The following is an 18,680-nucleotide window of genomic DNA, read 5'->3' as shown; positions in this document are numbered from 1 at the left end:
CATGACTAAATATATTTCATGATTCTTATTAATGTGGATGTCTCTTGAGGTATTTTGGTCATCTGAAGCATATGCTCTAGTATATCCTCCAGGAAAAGGAAAAGGGAACAAAATTTCCAGGGTTCTTGCAGTTTAGAACAGTTTGTCATTGCTATACAATTGTCCCTCAGTATCTGGGACATTGGTTCCAGGATCCCCCATGGACAGTGAAATCTGCAGATGCTCAAGTCCCTGATATGAAATGGTGTGGTATTTGCATGTAGCCTACACATATCCTTCTGTGTACTTTAAATCATCCCTTGATTACTTATAATACCTAATACAATGTAATATTATGTAAATAGTTGTTATTTATAATACCTAATACAATGTAATACTATGTAAATAGTTGTTATACACTGTTATTTAGGGAATAATGACAAAAAGTCTGTACATGTTCAGTACAGACATTAAATTTTTTTTTTGATCTGCAGTTTCTTGGATGCGTAGATGGAGAACTCATGGATTCAGAGGGCTGACTATTTGAATTCAGTTTGGCTATATATGAAATCCTTGGTTTATGTTTTCTTTAAATATCTTACATTTATTTTACTTTATTGTTTTCTGACAAAATTTTGTCAAAGTCTGATGAGAGTCTGTCTAATTCTTTTTTTTTTTTTTTGTATAAATAATTTCCTCTTTCTGCCTGTAAGTTCAAAAGATTTTTTTTTTCTTGTTCACAGTTCAAAATATGTTCAGGTGTTGGTCATTCTGGCTCACTTTTTCCAGGTGTGTGGTATACACATTAAAGATACGGTTTCAAGTTTTTAAAAATTTCGATAATAATTTCAGCAAAGTTTTCTTGAATTCTAGTTTCTACTATCCATTTTATTCCATTGGTTTGGTTTCTTTCTTTGGTGATTCCTGTTATATGTATGTTGGATCTTCTTTTTGTATCTTTTTTGTCACTTTATTGCAAATCCTTATGATCTCATATGTAATTACTTTTTTATATTACAACTTTCCTCCTTATTCCTCCTTTTTTTTTCAGCATTCGTTTACTCTTAAAGCATTATCTTCTGTGTTAATTCATTCTTGTGTATCTTCTGGTTAGTCTTCATTTCTGAAATGATTTATCTTCTAATTATTTCTTGAGTTCTACCAACTGATTTCTATCTGTAATTATTTCTTATTTGTGTTATTCCACATCTTTTGTATTTTTCTTAATTTCTCTTGGCTCACTTTGAAATAATAATTTACAGTTTTCATCTCTTGGTGGATATGTCTTTTTGGATACTTTGATTTTCTGTTGTTTAGATCCTTATTCTTATGTTTTTCTGTTTTGTATTCTTTTTTCTTATAATAACTTTACATATTATTTGATCATAGTACTTTTCTGTTGGCTCATTTTTATGTGAAATTAATTTTTCTGAATTGGTAGGAGAGATTTGTAGGCCAGGATAGCTTTGTAGCTTTATGGCTCTAGAGCTTATTCTTTTTTTATTTTCATGAAATTAAAAAAAAAAAAGGTCTCATTCTTTCAGAGCTCTCTTGTTCATCTTTCTGTTTTTCATCTTTATTTGGACCTTTTTCCTTTTCTCTCTTTACCCCTGTTTTCAGTTTGGAGTTTATTCTCAGCAGTTTCTTCTCAGTGTGGGCTAGAACTGTGCTGTCCAGTCAGATCTAATAATTACATGTGTGGCTACTTAAAGCTAAATTTAAATAAACTTTATTTAATAATAATTTAAATAAACTTTAAACTTTTGATTTCTCATCTATACCAGCTATGTTACAAGTGGTTAATAGCTACATGTGACGACTAGTGGCTACTATATTGGGCATTGCCCATACAGAGCAGTATCATTACCACAGCAAATTCTAGTAGACAGTGATGGTTTTGAATGTGCTCCATTCTCTTCAGACTTTATCATGGGCCTTTTTCACTCATCTGCAAATTGCAATAAGCATAACTACCCTCTGTTTTGGCTAATATTCCTAAATTGGGCTGCTGTGCTTTTTATTAAGGATGTAGTACATTGGGGAATCTCCTCTTGTCAGATCCATTAGACATTCTCCTTCTACCTGCTTTCTCTTGCATAGATGCTTGTATCACACCAGTGTTTTTGTTTTTTGTTTTCCAGAGCCAGGATCTCGCTCCATTGGCCAGGCTGGAGTGCAGTGGCTAGATCACTGCAACTTTCTGGGCTCAAGCAGTCCTCCTGCCTCAGCCTCTTGAGTAACTGGATTACAGGCACACACTGCCAAGACTAGCTTTTTTTTTTTTTTTTAAAGTAAAGATGAAGTCTCACTCTGTTGCCCAGGCTGGTCTTAAACTCCTGGACTCAAGCAGTCCTCCTGCCTCAGCCTCTCAAAGTGCTGGAATTATAGGCATGAGCCATTGTGCCTGTCCCCAACCAGTTTTGTAACTGTAAATGGTTTGTTTCTATTTGTTCACTTCTCTGGGTTTGGGAATGAGGGGCCTTGTCCCTTCATTTTCATGTAGATGTTCATCAGTGTGTGGTTTTGCTAGAAAAATTCTAGTTTCTCTAATTTTTTTTTTTTTTTTTTTTGAGACAGAGCCTCTGATGCTCAAGCTGGAGTGCAGTGGTATGATCTCAGCTCACTGCAACCTCCACCTGCTGTTCAAGCCATTCTCGTGCTTCAGCCTCCCTAGTAGCTGGAATTACAGATGTGTGCCACCATGCTTGGCTAATTTTTTGTATTTTTAGTAGAGACAGGGTTTCACCATGTTGGCCAGGCTGGTCTTGAACTTTTGACCTCAAGTGATCTGCCTGCCTTGGCCCCCCAAAGTTCTGGGATTACAAATGTGAGCCTCTGCACCTGGCCGTTTCTCTGATTTTTACGGGATACTTAGGGAGATTCACAAGCTGTATTTTAGCTCCTGCCATCTTCTAAAAGTCCTATTTTTGGCCCTTCAGGTTTTTTTTCCTCCATAATCTTTATAATTAACATTACAAAGTTCTGTAGTTTCTGTTCTGCCCACTCCTTTACACTCTAAAAATGACCCCCCCATTTCATTTAGTATTTTTTTTTTTTTTTTTTTTTTTGAGATGGAGTCTCGCTCTATCACAAGGCTGGAGTGCAGTGGCGTGATCTCGGCTTACTGCAATCTCTGCCTCCTGGATTCAAGCAATTTGGCAGGCCTTAGCCTCCCAAATAGCTTGGATTACAGGTGCATGGCACTACACCCAGCTAATTTTTGTATTTTTAGTAGAGTCTGGGTTTCACCATGTTGGCCAGGATGGTCTCAATCTCCTGACCTCGTGATCTGCCTGCCTCAGCCTCCCAAAGTGCTAGGATTACAGGCCTGAGCCACCGTGCCCAGCCTATTTAGTATTTCTTTACTATCAAGATAATCGTCCATTATTAACTGATTTAGCAAACTTGGGCATGCCCCTCGGTCTCTTTCCACCTTTAGTTGTACTGTGTTAAAAATGAGAAAGTTATATTCAGGTTTATTTTTTTCACAGAGGAACATTGCTAGGTTTCTTTGTTAGCATTAGCAGGGTTTAATATTAACAGTAAGTATGTCCATGATGCTTTTGCTATTTTTGAGCAGAGTAGAGATGAACTTCTAAACAGTGGAACTTAACTCATTCACAGAGAAATGTAAATGTGATCTTCTCATAGAATATTTTTTCTCATGGGATTTATCTGCTTGTGTTCTGTTATCCCTTCAGTTGTGTAGCTGAGGGTGCTTATCTTACTGAGTCAGTCTTACTGTGTTTTTTCCAGGTTTTATAGTTTGTTCTTGTTTCTGAACAATCAGCAGTTGTTTGCCATTATTGACTAGAGGTCTAGGACATAGATGTTCTTGGTCTGTTTTTCTTGTAATGTCTGAGTTCAATGGATAAGGGAAACGGTTGTATGCATTTTATTGCAGACATTCTCTGAAATAATTTTTAGCCACAAGGAAATAGCTCTATTTCTGTGAGTCATCATTTCTTCTTATATAGTTCTGGGTAAAGAATTTAATTTTGTAGCTAGAGATTTAAGACTTCCAGAAAGAAAGCTGCAAAAGTGAAAGTTTCCAAAGAATTTAAGATTTGCTATAATAAATGCTATCATATATTGGAGTTTGAGATTCAAATATAGTTATCTCTGTATCAGATATTGGAGTTTTATTGAAAATTGGAGTTTGAGTTGCAAATATAGGTATCTGTGATTGATAGTTTTCCTAAAACATCATGATTTTCAATGGGAAGTAAGTTATTTAGAGTCATTTTTAAGGATAAACTCTTGACATGGTTTTTTTTCTTTTTTTTTCAGCTTCCAATAAAAACAGGACAGCAGAACACACATACCAAAGTCAGTACTGAGCACAACAAGGAATGTCTAATCAATATTTCCAAATACAAGTTTTCTTTGGTTATAAGCGGCCTCACTACTATCTTAAAGAATGTTAACAATATGGTGAGTATTTGGGTTACTGTGTTTCAGGGAATTTGCTTTCTTTTGTTTTTTATTAAAAAGTTTAGAACACCATATTTTGAAGTATGGAAAGGGATTTTCTGTGGACTTTGGATATAACCATTAATCTTATTTTGTTTACAAGCACAGAGAACCTTTTTTATTTTTTTTTTCAAATTTTTAATTAGCTGGGTTTTAGATTCAGTGAGCACAAGTAACTTTCATTTTAATTTATTATTTCCCTTAGAAACGTCTCCTATTCTTTGTGACCATATTTCGTTTTCCAGTATTTTTCTTGAATTAGGACTTCATACAGCTTTTGTGTCATACACGAACTGACTATAGTAATCTATTACACATATTTTTCTTCAGCATCTTATTTCAAGTTACATGATTGTCTCAGCCCTAAGTAGATGATAGAATATGATCTCATAGTCCTAAAATGTGGATTGATTTTTTTAATGAAAATATTAATGTGTTTTTTCTACCTTCTGTAACCTGTAACAGATTCTGTAGTAGTTAGCCTGTTGTTGAAACAGTTTTTCTCAAATACCAGTTTCATCAAATAATTCTGCTGTTAAAAGCTCATTTCTTTCTTCTTCCCGTTTTCTAAAATCTATTGACGTTTCCTAGACTTCAGAGTACTCCAGCTGTTCTCCCACTGTACCTTTGAACATACGTCTTTTGTCTCTCAAGTGATCCCTTCCTCTCTCTAAATTCCTATGTAATGTCTCCATTCTAAGCTGTTCGAAACTAACATACTCAGTTCATGGCAACTGATCTGGATTTTTCTTGAGTAACTCTGAACTGTCTGCCAGTCTTTAGCATTTATTTATTTATGAATGAATGAATGAATGAATGACAGGGTCTCATTCTGTCACCCAGGCTGGAGTGCAGTGGCGCAATCTCGGCTCACCGTAACCTCCCCCTCCCTAGTTCAAGTGATTCTGCTGCCTCAGGCTCCCCAGTAGCTGGGATTACAGGCATGTGCCACCATGCTCGGCTAATTTTTTTGTATTTTAGTAGAGACAAGATTTCACCATTTTGGCCAGGCTGGTCTCAAACTCCTGACCTTAGGTGATCCGCCTGCCTCAGCCTCCCAAAGTGCTTGGATTACAGGTGTGAGCCACTACGCCCAGCCTGCATTTATAATCCCGATTTGTATTTGTTTGTATTGAGTTGTGAAACAACTGGTTATAGGTTGTGAAGATCATTCCCCCTCCCTTTTTTTTGAGATGCTCCTTAGGTTTATTAGATAATGTTCTAGTATGACATCGGAAAGACATGACCTTTTTGCCTTATTCCCATATTTTAAATACTTTTTCTCTTGTTCTATTTTTTAATTGATACACAATAATTGTACATGTTTATGGGTACATTGATGTTTCAATACATATGATACATAGTGATCCCACTAAGGTAATTAACATATCCATCATCTCAACATTTATCATTTCTTTGTGTTGGGAATATTGAATATTCTCCTGTTATTTGAAACTATGTCATGTTAACTATAGGCCGGCGCAGTGGCTCACACCTGTAATCCCAGCACTTTGGGAGGCTGAGACGGGCAGTGAAACCCTGTCTCTACAAAAAAAAAAAAAAAAAAATACACAAACTTAGCGGGGTGTGGCGGTATGTGCCCATAGTCCCAGCTACTTGGGAGGCTGAGGCTGGAGAATGGTGTGAACCTGTGAGGCGGAGCTTGCAGTGAGCCAAGATGTGCCACTGCACTCCACCCTGGGTGACAATGAGACTCCATCTCAAAAAAAAAAAAAGTTAACTAGATAATGTTAACGTAGTCACTCTACAGTAGTATAGAACACTAAGTCTTAATTCTTTTATAAAGCTGTATTTCTGTATCCTTTAACAAATCTCTACCCACCCCGATTCTCCCTACTCTACCCTTCCTCCTTCTAGTGTCCTGTCTTCTACTTTTTACTCTTTTTAGCTTCCACATATGAGTGAGAGCATGTGATGTTTAACTTTTTGTTCACATCATCCTTGGTGTGTTTCCTTTTAAGAAAATTGCTTACACAATACCCTAAACGTACAAAACTAATAAACTGGAGGTGCAGAAAATCATTTACATTCTTTATGGAAAAAATTAGTATTTTCCCCCCAAAAGTAGGACCATTTATAAATATATAAAGAGATTTACCGAAAGATAGTTAATATTTTTTTAGCTCCTCTGTTGCAGTGTGTGGGGCACAGTTTAGTATTTGTACATATGAATATATGGCTGTGTTCCCAGTTAGACTGAAATATTTTAATATTTGGGACCCTCTTTTCAAAACAAAACAGCATTGTTATATTGGCTTTCATTTAGTGCTTATTAAATAAGTTTTCAAAACCATAGTCTCTTGTTAATACATACGTAGTATTCATTTTGAGGATAGTGAGTACTTAAAATTCACTATGGTGCTGTAGCGTTTTTTTGCTATAAAAATTAAGACTTTGATTATTTCTTGGCATAAAAGTGTAGTTAAATCCCTAATTCAAGATTCTGGTACAGATCTATATGTGTGTCTAAATCCTACATATTTTTAAAACATGAACCAAAACAGCATCTTTTACTGTTACAAGGTTAATGGCGGACTCTTAATAAATGCCATATCTGTTTGCCTGAGAATTTAGTTTTTATGAGGATTAGGATAAAATCAGAAATAATAAATTTAAGTATAGTATAATCTGGGAGATAAAATAGAAGATTATTGTTGATCTTTTAGTCTTTCACTTTTCAGATGTGTGTTGATTGGTAGCAGAGAGTGAAACTAACGTTTATGTTCTGAATATCTTTTCTGTTAGAGAATATTTGGAGAAGCTGCTGAAAAAAATTTATATCTCTCTCAGTTGATTATTTTGGATACACTGGAAAAATGTCTTGCTGGGGTAAGTAAATTGATCTTAAGTAGGCAGGCTTTGTGAATTCAATCCTGAGAATGATCTTATGTACCAAAGTACAGATGTGGACCAAGAGGACAGTCATACGGACTTTTGTCTAAGACATATAAATACGAGTTTTGTTAATAATAGCTGACCTGGTGACAATTTTTCATGAGAAAATTCTCTCATCTTTTGTAAATTAAACAGATGTTAAGTTTACTTATAAAATGTTATGTTTCAGCCACGTATCTGTCTCTCAGGTTTTTAGAAAATATTTTATGAAGAGATCACTATTTAATTTGACGGATCTCTCGGAGAGTTGTTGGAGAATGTGATTCAGAAGACCAAGAGTAATCTTGTATTTCCTCCTATATGAATATGATTTTGATATTCTACTTTTCAAATTTATGTAAATAAGAACTTAAAAATTAAACCTATTAAGGATAGATACTACCTTGAGAACACTTGTTTTATGTAGACACACACACATGTGATAGGTATGTGGAGGAGGAGAGTACCAAACAATTATTTCTCTGGTTTCCTATAAAGTTGTTACCACAGTGTATTTCAACCATTAATTAATTTGAACTTTTTCAAGACTATTTCTATTGTGTAAAGAAAGTATTTCTATATGTCAGTATCCTTAATTCTTCCTGGAACATGGTAAGAGTTTATATAAATATATAAATTGAATACCTCCATTTTAATGATCTGCCTAGTCCATGTGTATTGAAATTAACTCATTTCTTATGTTCTCTCTTCCTTTGGCTCAGAATTCAGAATTTTGTTTTTATTCAGAATTGCTTCCCTGTTCCACATATGTTGCAGTTCGCTATAGTAAAACTAGTTGAAAGAGACCTTAATATTATGAGGACTGATAGTGTGGTTGAGAAGCATTGGTGGAAGCACTGGGATAGGGAATTGAAAAAAAAAAAATTATATTGACACAATTGTGTATCCCTAGGGAAGGCTGTAAGCCAAAAAATCTAAGCAAAATATATATGTATACACACACATTATATATATTTATATATACTATATATTGTGTATATGTAAGTATATATAATGTATATATATAGTATATATATAGACATTTCCAGTATATGTATAAATATATATATAGTGTGTGTGTATATATATATATTTTGAGACAGAGTCTCACTCTGTGGCACAGGCTGAAGTGCAGTGGCACTCTCTTGGCTCACTGCAACCACCACTTCCTGGGTTCAAGCTATTCTCATGCCTCAGCGTCCCAAGTAGCTGGAATTACAGGCATGCACCACCATGCCCAGCTGATTTTTTTGTATCTTCGGTAGCCGTGGGGTTTCCACTATGTTGGTCAGGCTAGTTTGTCTCCTATCCTCAAGTGATCTGCCCACTTTGGCCTCCCGAAGTCCTGGGATTACAGATATGAACCACTGTGCCTGCCCTAAGCATAATATTTTAAATATTCTTGTTGACCCTTGACCATATTCCAAAATTGTGGAGACAGTGTTTGTAAGTTTTCTACTTAAAATCGAAGGTGAGCTAGTTGTTTTAGCATGGTATTTTCTGTTAACTTATGATGTGCTATTGTTCGTGTAAAATGGAGTGAAAGAGCTAAAGAGCTGTTACATAGAATGATGGAATTGGGAAGGTGGGCAAATTTTAAACTTCTTGAATCAGTTTTTTCCAGTGGTCTTATTACTTTGACTGCAAATTACGAGTATATCAGCCACACCCATGATTGAATGGTGAGGTGTGGGGTGGTTCATTGCCTTGTTCAGTTTCATAGCTTTTCTCCATTAACATTTGTAATTGAGAGGTAATGATAAATGTATTTTGGAGAATGATACTGATATTATTGGCCTCTGTTTGATTTAATACTCTTTGAAGATAGCCTAATGAAATGCTAATAAGTGGACCTGGTATAACTTATATAATGCATAAAATGTATATTACCTTGCCCTGCTCTACTGTTGAAAAATGTGTACGCTTTTTCATTACATTTACGATTTAAAAAATGATGCTATTTATATTATTGAACAATTGTTTTCTTTATTTCTTTCAATGATTTTACAGATGTTTCTTGATTCTTAGTTTTGAATCAAAGTGTAAATTGAGGCAGTTTAAGAAGAACTGAGCTCATAAGTACATGTTTGTCATATACATAGTTGGAATAGTTAAGTGAAAGAAAAATACTTACCAATATGTTATGAGTGAAATTTTGTAGAATTTGAGGAATCTTAAGTATTTTTGTTCCTATGAATATGACTTATTTAAAAGATTTAATACTTCTCAGATTTTTATGTTAGAGTTAACATCTGTGTTATTTGGTTAGCCTATAAATAAGAAATAGGCATTGTAATGTGAATTCACAGGTTTTTATAAAGTCTGTTTACATATTGTCCCTATGTTTCAATGTATTTGCATCTGAGAGTGCTTTGATTGCAGTTACAGAATTGAGCGTAGCACACAATTGTACAGATTTTTGTTCTTTGCCATCTTGCTCAATGTTATTAAAATTCTTATCCACATACAGATATCAAGACTGTTAGGTGAAATAGTAATGTGGAACAGCATACCTGCAGGATAACTTATCCATTGATAGTTAATTGTAAAGTATATATTTACTTTACAAAGTAGAGATTTCAGTGTTAACACCAAAGTTATCAAACTTGGTGTTGTTAGCGGGACAACCTCGCTTTATGTGCTCATGGTGCGATGTAATATAACCTGTAGTGAATCCCCTAAACTATTTAACCTCAATCTAATCAGACCATTAGGTTTAAATTTTAGCTTACAGAAAATATACAGGCTGGGCGCCATGGCTTACACCTGGAATCCTAGCACTTTGGGAGGTCGAGAGAGGCGGATTGCTTGAGGTCAGGAATCCAAGACCAACCTGGCCAACATGGCGAAACTCCATATCTGCTAGAAATACAAAAATTAGCCAGACTTGGTGGCACATGTCTGTAGTCCCAGCTACTCAGGAGGTTGAGGCAGGAGAATCACTTGAAACCAGGAGGCAGAGGTTGGAGTAAGCCAAGATCGTGTCACTGCACTCCAGCCTGGGCCATAGAGCGAGACTCCGCCTCAAAAAAAAAATAAATAAGTAAGAAAATACACAATACAGTAACTAGAAGAGTAAATCAACCTATGTCACTGGAAAATAATTAAATCAAGGATATAGAACATTCTGTAAGGCAGCTGGCCCACTTAAAGTCATGGGAAATGAGAGTGGTGAATATGGGCTGGGGGTCGTGCTCATGCCTGTAATCCCAGCACTTTGGGAGGCCAAGGAGGGTGGATCACTTGAGGTCAGGAGTTTGAGACCAGCCTGGCCAACATGACAAAACCCCGGCTCTACTAAAAATACAAAAATTAGCTGGGCATGGTGGTGGGCGCCTGTAATCCCAGCTATTCGGGAGGTTGAGGCAGGAGAATCACTTTAACCCTGGAGGTGGAGGTTGTAGTGAGCTGAGATTATGCCCTTGCACAGAATAATGAAACTAAGGAAACATCCTGTTGCAATCGGTGAACTTTTTTGGATCCTTATTGAATAAAAATGGCTATGAAAGACATTTTGGGGGGCAGTGGTGAAATTTGAATTCAGACTTGGTATTAGATGACACAAGGGAATTGTTTATTTTTCCTTGGTGTGTTAATTGTACTGAAGTTACATTAGAGAAAATTCTTACTTTTAAGAGATGCCAGGTCATATGGGATGAAGTATTACATTTATAACTTACTTTGAAAAGATTCAACCAAAATAAAATTACTTTGAGTAAATAGTGTCTGTTTTGGTCAGTCTGCACAAAAGCAAGTGTGATGGCTCACCCAGGAATTTACTTAAATGTTAAGACAGATGACACAGTGCACTCATCAATTAGTATGAGTTAAGTTGATTCTGTAATTGTAGAACTCACAACAAAATGGGGATTCTCAGGGAAGGGCTCATTTGATGAACAAGGGAGCAAGCAGGAATGGGAGAACTTGTAAGGATGGCAGGGGGATTGAACTTTAATTGTGATTATGGGGTCAGAGATGGAACCATCCTCTTTATTAAACTATCTTTAGACAGATGTAGCAAATATGACGAAATGTTAACAGTTGTTAAATCTAGGAAGTGTGTATATAGGTGTTCATTATTTTTGTTCTGTGTGTTTGAAAATTTTCATAATAGAAGTGTTTACAGATCAAATTAAAGTTTTAGAATAATGTGATTATTTCTATTTTAGCAACCAAAGGACACAATGAGATTAGATGAAACGATGCTGGTCAAACAGTTGCTGCCAGAAATCTGCCATTTTCTTCACACCTGTCGTGAAGGAAACCAGCATGCAGCTGAACTTCGGAATTCTGCCTCTGGAGTTTTATTTTCTCTCAGCTGCAACAACTTCAATGCAGTCTTTAGTCGCATTTCTACCAGGTTAGTGTGTAAATCCACATGGGACTAAAGTAATATGAATATTAGAAGTCTTGATTTTGGCTACATAAAAAGTTAACAGAAATGAGGATTTTTGTTTTTGAGACAAGTTCTGTTGCCCCTCACAGCAGCTTCAACCTCCCAGGCTTAGGTGATCCTCCTACCTCAGCCTCCGGAGAAATGAGTTTGTCTGGGCTTTCATAGAAATTGTATGCATTAATATCTTTGACATTTTAATTGTGTAATATTGTGATATTGATATGTGCAATTAAATAAGAGCACTGTTATGAATGTGAAAGTCTAAATTTTACATTAAAATATCTGCCATGAGCAGGCTTTAAAAAACAATACTAGGTATGAACTTTTGGTTTGGCTTTTTAAACATGTTATTCCTTTAAATGAAACTACCCAATCAGATGGAATAATTGATGAGAGTAGTCAGAATTCGAATACTTTCACAGCTCTACCCTTTATCACAAGATCTTAGGTTACCAAAAAACAAAAAAAAAACCTAAGTGATGTGGAAACACAAGGAAGTGAATAATTGCAAAGTAGAATTCTCCAGAAAGTGGACTGGGTTTTAAGTGTATGTAAAATACTGCCATTTATTGAGTATTTACAGCATTTCCTTTGCTGTCTCATCCTCACAGTAACCCTGATGATACTTCCCCCATTTTACAGGTGAGCAAACTAATAAAAAAGTTAAGATGATGTGCCAAATAATGGAGGACCCAAAATTTCTAAGTCAGACTGGCTTCAGAATTCATATTAGTTTCACTATACCAGATTGCTTCCCTATTTATTTTAGCCACATTTTGATGAAATCCTTCTTATAAAATATACTTCTATTTTTAAAGATGTATCAGAAATATGATTTAAGCTTTTATTCATGACTCAAAATTATCCTGAGCATTAGTTGTGATATGCTACATACAGGTGGAGAAATTAGTATAGGTAGTGCCCTATGGGATAGAATTATAAGTGACAGTAGCAAGTAACTCTGCACATTGTTGTTATGCAAATGATTTGCCTTTCTCAGGCAAGTAAAGTCAAATGGGTTGTTAACTTAATTAGACACTATAGCGCAAATTATTTATTGATTCATGGATCGAAAACTAATACCGAATAGAGAAAAACAGTCCTCTCTGTTGATGCCTGCATCTTTGGCTTGTCAGTGTTGTATGAACAGTGGAATTTATTAGTCAGATTTACTGATTCCTTTGTTGTTTTCCAGCAGGTGTGAATGACAACATACATCACCATTTGATAATTTGTGTTATTTTTTGGGGGGGAATTGATTAACTTCAAAGTCCTGCAGTCTTTTTAATCAACAATGACATTTCTGTAATTAAGATCCTAGTCAGCAATATTTTTCAACCTCAACGCAATTCTTGATCCAAAGAAAATTAAAGTTTTATTTAGTGGTATATTATTGATAATCTTGGGTGATATATATATGATAGAAAAATATTTTCATGAAATCTTTTGAGCAGTAACATTTTATATTCTGAGTAATAATACAGTGGTTGAGTCAGCAAGGTAATAGATACCTACAGAATAGGAGGGTGGAAAATTGTATTTAATAAAAAATGCAAACTGTTTTCATTTAGGTGACTGCTAGGCCAGCCTTACTATTTGAAACACCTGTTACATTGAAGGTTGAAAGTGATACAAAAAAACCCAAGTGTCTTTTAGTCTATCAATGCATGAGCTGCTTTATAGAACACAACAAATGTGCCACCTTGGAAAATTCTAGAAAGTTTCTAGTCACCAAAGGTTTTACTTTATGGGATTTTGCAGCATTAGTACATGTAAAAAATAAGCAACTTTTGTTTATTTCCTGAATCTAGTTCACTGTTGCCAGAATAGAAACCAAGTATCTAAAATTTTATTAGCGTTTAGAGGACAGACCCTCAGAAATGGCATCTACGAAATAACATTGTTTCAGACAACTGCATTTGCAGTTTCATTTAGCTTGTGTCAGAAATAGGAGCTGATCTTGTTAAAGGATCACTCATCTAAAAGACCATTATGATGGTTTACTTTAAGTGGGAACATCTTACGCTGTCATAGTATTAGGTGACTTAAAATATGCATGTGGCTTGAATGGCAGTTCTTTCTAAAGATTGATTTTATGTTTTATATACAAGAGATGAATCAATATCATGAAGATGTTTCCTGTTTGTGCATTCTCCCCATCAATGTTTCTCCTTTAAGATTTGGTTTTTATATTTCTGACCTTTATTTTTCTTTAGGGGAAGATAGGCTATAGATTTATTTTTTTATTTTTTTTTGAGACGTAGTCTCTGTCACCTAGTCTGGAGTGCAGAGATGTGAACATGGCTCACTGCAGCCTCGACCTCCTGGGCTCAAGAGATCCTCCCACCTCAGCCTCTCGAGTAGCCAGGACTACAGGCACATGCCACCATGCCTGGCTAGTTTCTTTAATTTTTTTGTAGAGACAGGGTCTTGCCATGTTGTCGAGGCTTGTCTTGAACCCCTGGGCTCAAAGGATCCTCCTGCCTTAGCCTCCCAAAGTGTTGGGGTTACAGGGTATGAGCTACCAGGCCTGGCTAGCTATAAATCTTAAGATAGCTTTATTTTTCTCCTGGACTATACCATTTTCTGTGGCTCATAGTACTATTTTATGTAGAGGAGTAGCTGCTTTCTCCACAGAATTACTCCACAACTGCAGTTGATCTAGTTGTTTTGTAGTGAGATGGTGCTTCAGAATATCTAATTTGATATACCACCAGAAGCAGAAAACCCAATGACTTTAAACGTCATTGGGTTCTTTACAGTTTACTATTTGGTTCTATGTAAATCTGTTCATTATGGTTTCTTACTCCTTTTATAAAAATAGTTCTCAGTTTTTTTATATGTCTCTGATCATTTAAAACATGTTTTACATTCTCTTTAGTATTGTTTAATATTGATTTGTTTGTGCTGATTCACTCATAGTGAATTGTTTCATCTCAGTTTTGGAATCCTTGATTGGAAAGTTATCTTTAGTGGGGCCTATATTTTCTTTGAGAATCTTTTGTAGGCTTGGGCTGAGGGAGTGTTCTAGTGATGGTTTTGCATTTGCATTTGCCAGGTGCCCAGTTCTGGAACTATTTTTTTTTTAATTTCTCAGTCCCAACCTGTATGGGCAGTATAAATTTGAACCCTAAACTCTTAGAAGGTAAACAGCTCTAGATGACTTTTTTCACTTTATCCAAAGTTTAGACAGAGCAGGTAAGCTTCTTTGTGCTGGTAGATTTTTTTTCTTTTTTCTTTTTTCTTTTTTTTTTGTGAGGGGTGGTGGCGGCAGGGGAAGTGCATTGTTCTTTCTAGTTCATATTTTATGCAGGGCCCCAGTTAGAATCCTGAATTATTAGGTTACAAGGCTTTATATCCAGTCTCCAAGTGAATGTTAAGCCCCAAGCTAGGTTAAGGAGAATCAAAAACCTCACTCATCTTTCCTTTGTTGCAGGGCCGGACCATGTACTCATGCACTTAACTCTCTGGTTTTCAGTTTTCTTCTTTTCTGGACCTATACATTTAAAGTATCTTTCAGTATGCCTAGTCTTTCCAGATGGTTTAGTGACGGGTTTTCTACTCTTCATTTCTTTTGCTTAGACTACCCTTTATCTGATTTATCTGCTTCAGAAATGATGTTTAACCTTCACAAAATACCTGCTCCTGATAAGAGTACCAGACTACCTTTTATAAAGGGACAAAATTTTTCTTCCATTTTTCACAAACAAACACAAGAGTCAGCTTTTGAAAAGTTGGTGTTGCTAATCTATGATGTTGTGTTTTCTAAGGAGCTGTACTCCGTATTTCTATGCTCCTTGCAGCAGCTGTGGAATTTTTAGCATTGAGGACAACCTCATTCCCAGCTTGAAATGCTGAGCTTTTCTTACCCTGATGATAAGAAGAGTGTTCATGTAAGTGCTTAGAATAGTTTTACTGTTAGCTGTAGGCTAATTAAAGCTAAAGTGAGTGAAAGGAAAATTTGAGAAGAAAGAATAGGATTGATTACATTCTTACCAACTGAAGGTTTAGTGTAATGATTAATAACTCAGTTGCAAATTGCACTAAATGATTAAAATTCAAGTTAATTCTTATAAATTATAAGACCACATAGTATTTGTGCCTTTTCACCATATCTGTATTGCTGCATTTATAAAAGTTAAAAATTTAATTGTGCTGCTTATGTTTTTGATGTCTATTAATATGAATAATGAGTATGCCTCATTAGGTAGCATAATTTAATAGGTTAGCAATACCAACTTTTGAAAATCTGAGCACTGTGGTTTTTGATGTAAAATGGAAGAAAAGTTTAATTGCTTTTATTAACATTTAGGCTAAGTGAATTTCTTTTATCAGTTTAAAAGTATCTACATATTTGTTAAGTGTTAAATTTTTCTACATTTGTGATAACTTCATATTCAGCATAAGAGAAGCTTTGGTTTAAACAGATATTCCTGTCCTTATAAGCTTACATTCTACTGTGAAGGAGGGATATTAATCAAATAATTACATAAACACATGTACAAGCTGAAAAGTGCAATGAAAAAAGGCTTACTCAGTTTTCAAATACAAAGTAAATGTACCCTGTGAATATAAAGTTTCATTCATGTTTCAGAAATCTAGTTGATATAAGTAGAAGTTAGTAAAATCCAGTTTACTTATTATAGTTTTACTTTTAATTAAAATTATACTTATAATTTGAAATATGAATTTTTAAAACTGTTCATTGTAGAAAAATTAAAACATACACATAGCAGAGAGAACAGTACTTCAGTTCCCCATGCATCTCTTACCCTGCTTTAACTGTTTCCAGCATGCTATGATTTCTCTTCCTCCCTTTTTAGTAATTTAAAGCAAACTCTAGACATCATTTCACCTGTAAATATTTCAGTATGTATCTCTAATAAGTAGATTTTTAAGCATTTAACTATAGTATTGTCATACCTATCAAGAATCATAATTCCTTAATATGTATTGCCAAATTTATGTTTAATTTTTTTCATTATCTCAGAAGTGGTTTTTTTATTTGTTTTGTTCAAATTAAGATACAAACAGGATGCATACTTTGCAATTGGTTGATATTTCTCCTGAGCCTCTGTTAATCTGTATCATTTCTTCATTTCTTCACCTTGCTCTCCATTTTTTCTCATGCCATTTATTTGTTGGACTGTGTTATTTGCCTTATAAAACTTTCTACATTCTGTATTTGGGTTTCACTGGATTCAGGTTCATTTGGCTGGGAGGACAAGAATACTTTACTGATGATGCCATGTGGTTCCTAAAGCATCACATCAGGAAACATGTCCTATTACTGACTTTTAATGTTATGATCAGTGGTTGGATTTCGATGTTATCAGCGTATACAGTTTCCCATAAATTTTTACTTAATGTTTTTGGTAATCACTGATGATAACTGCCTGGATTCCACTTCACTGGGGGCTAGAAAATGAAGTTTTCTATTCTGTCATTCATTCTTTATTTTAAAATTGTGACTTCTATGAAAGATTTTTGCTTCATTGTGTGTTTAGTTATCTTGCAATACAGTCCATGTAGGGAATGCAGGATACAGACTTGACTTTCATTTTTCTTTATCAGAACGAGTTGGTACCCTAACAGTTGCGAAAGGTTACCCATGAAGTTTTTTCTTTCAATATTATAACAGGCTCGTGTATTTTAATTTATTGTATGTATTTCCATTGTAGACATAATTCTTTTGATCCTCAGATTATCCCATTTTTGACAGTTGAGATGCCTAAAGTCCATACATGTGTGATATTTGACATGACTCTGATAGTTGTTGATAGTTTCCTTGTTTTCAAGCCCAGGGTGACCTGCCCTCATCTTGTAGATCTCTTGCCCCCATCCTGGAATTAAATAATTTTCCCAAAGAACCCTGGCCGAAAGTTGGAAATATCATTTAGACACCTCAGTCTTAAGGATAAGGATGCTACAATGCTATGTTTACTGGATTATCATGGTTTCTTTTATCATATCCTTTAAGTTAGTTATGTTCCTTTAGGTTTTTATAAGAAATATTTATGGCCTTATTTTTATATGTGTCTTTACTCTTATGAACTCATCTTTGGGGGAAGAATCTGTTGAATTCAGAATTTAGAGATACCCTAAGACTTTTTTGTTTTTTTTTTTTTAAAGAGACAGGGCCTCACTCTGTTACTCAGGCTGGAGTACAGCGGTGTGATCACAGCTCATTGCAGCTTCAAACTTCTAAGCTCAAGAGATCCTCCTCCCTTAGCCTCCTGAGTAGCTGGACCTATAGGTGTGTGCCATCATGCCCGGCTAATTTTTGTATTTTTTTTTGTAGAGATGATGACTTGCTGTGTTGCCCAGGCTGATCTTGAACTCCTGGCCTCAAGTGATCCTCCTGCCTTGGCGTCCCAAAGTGCTGGGATTACAGGTGTGAGCTACCACACCTGGCCCCTAATACTTAATTTGATAAGTTATTTTTGGTTTTTACTTTTTAGGTTACAGGAATTAACTGTTTGTTCAGAAGACAATGTTGATGTTCATGATATAGAATTGTTACAGTATATCAATGTGGATTGTGCAAAATTAAAACGACTCCTGAAGGGTAAGTTTAAATGTATAATATATCTGAAAAAAAATCACTAGGTCAAAAACCAATATCATGAATGTACTAATTATATTAATTGTGCTGAACTAGAACACCAAACTGGATTTCATAATGACATTTCCTTGTGAAATAGCCAGTAATACATATGGTTAATTATTTTTCAATCTTTGAAAATAATGCAGTAGAGAAAATGAGCATTTTAAATCTTGGCAATGGAAAGTTTTGCTTAACTACAATTTTTGTTTTCAATACAGAGAATGCAAGGGTGCTCTTATTTCATTTTTCTGGAATTTGATCTCCCAAGGGTGGCTATAGGTTATAGAAGCTATCTGTTTAGCTATTATAGTGCTTTACAAAGATTGTCTA

At 35.1% G+C, this 18,680-nt stretch overlaps 1 protein-coding gene across 1 annotated transcript in view; it reads left to right on the top strand.

The window, feature by feature from the left end:
- Positions 1-18,680, top strand: part of NF1 (neurofibromin 1) — a 294,673-nt gene that overhangs the window by 63,610 nt on the left and 212,383 nt on the right. Inside the window, 4 exon segments of the mRNA XM_033184286.1 lie at positions 4,270-4,413; positions 7,219-7,302; positions 11,517-11,707; positions 18,205-18,311. Of these exon segments, the coding sequence (XP_033040177.1) occupies positions 4,270-4,413; positions 7,219-7,302; positions 11,517-11,707; positions 18,205-18,311 (526 nt within the window).

Source organism: Trachypithecus francoisi, unplaced genomic scaffold (genome assembly GCF_009764315.1).
Source record: "Trachypithecus francoisi isolate TF-2019V2 unplaced genomic scaffold, Tfra_2.0 Lachesis_group20, whole genome shotgun sequence".
In the NCBI taxonomy this organism is placed as follows: domain Eukaryota; kingdom Metazoa; phylum Chordata; class Mammalia; order Primates; family Cercopithecidae; genus Trachypithecus; species Trachypithecus francoisi.
The sequence above is the reverse complement of the archived record's forward strand: the minus strand, read 5'-3'. Positions and strand labels throughout refer to the sequence as shown.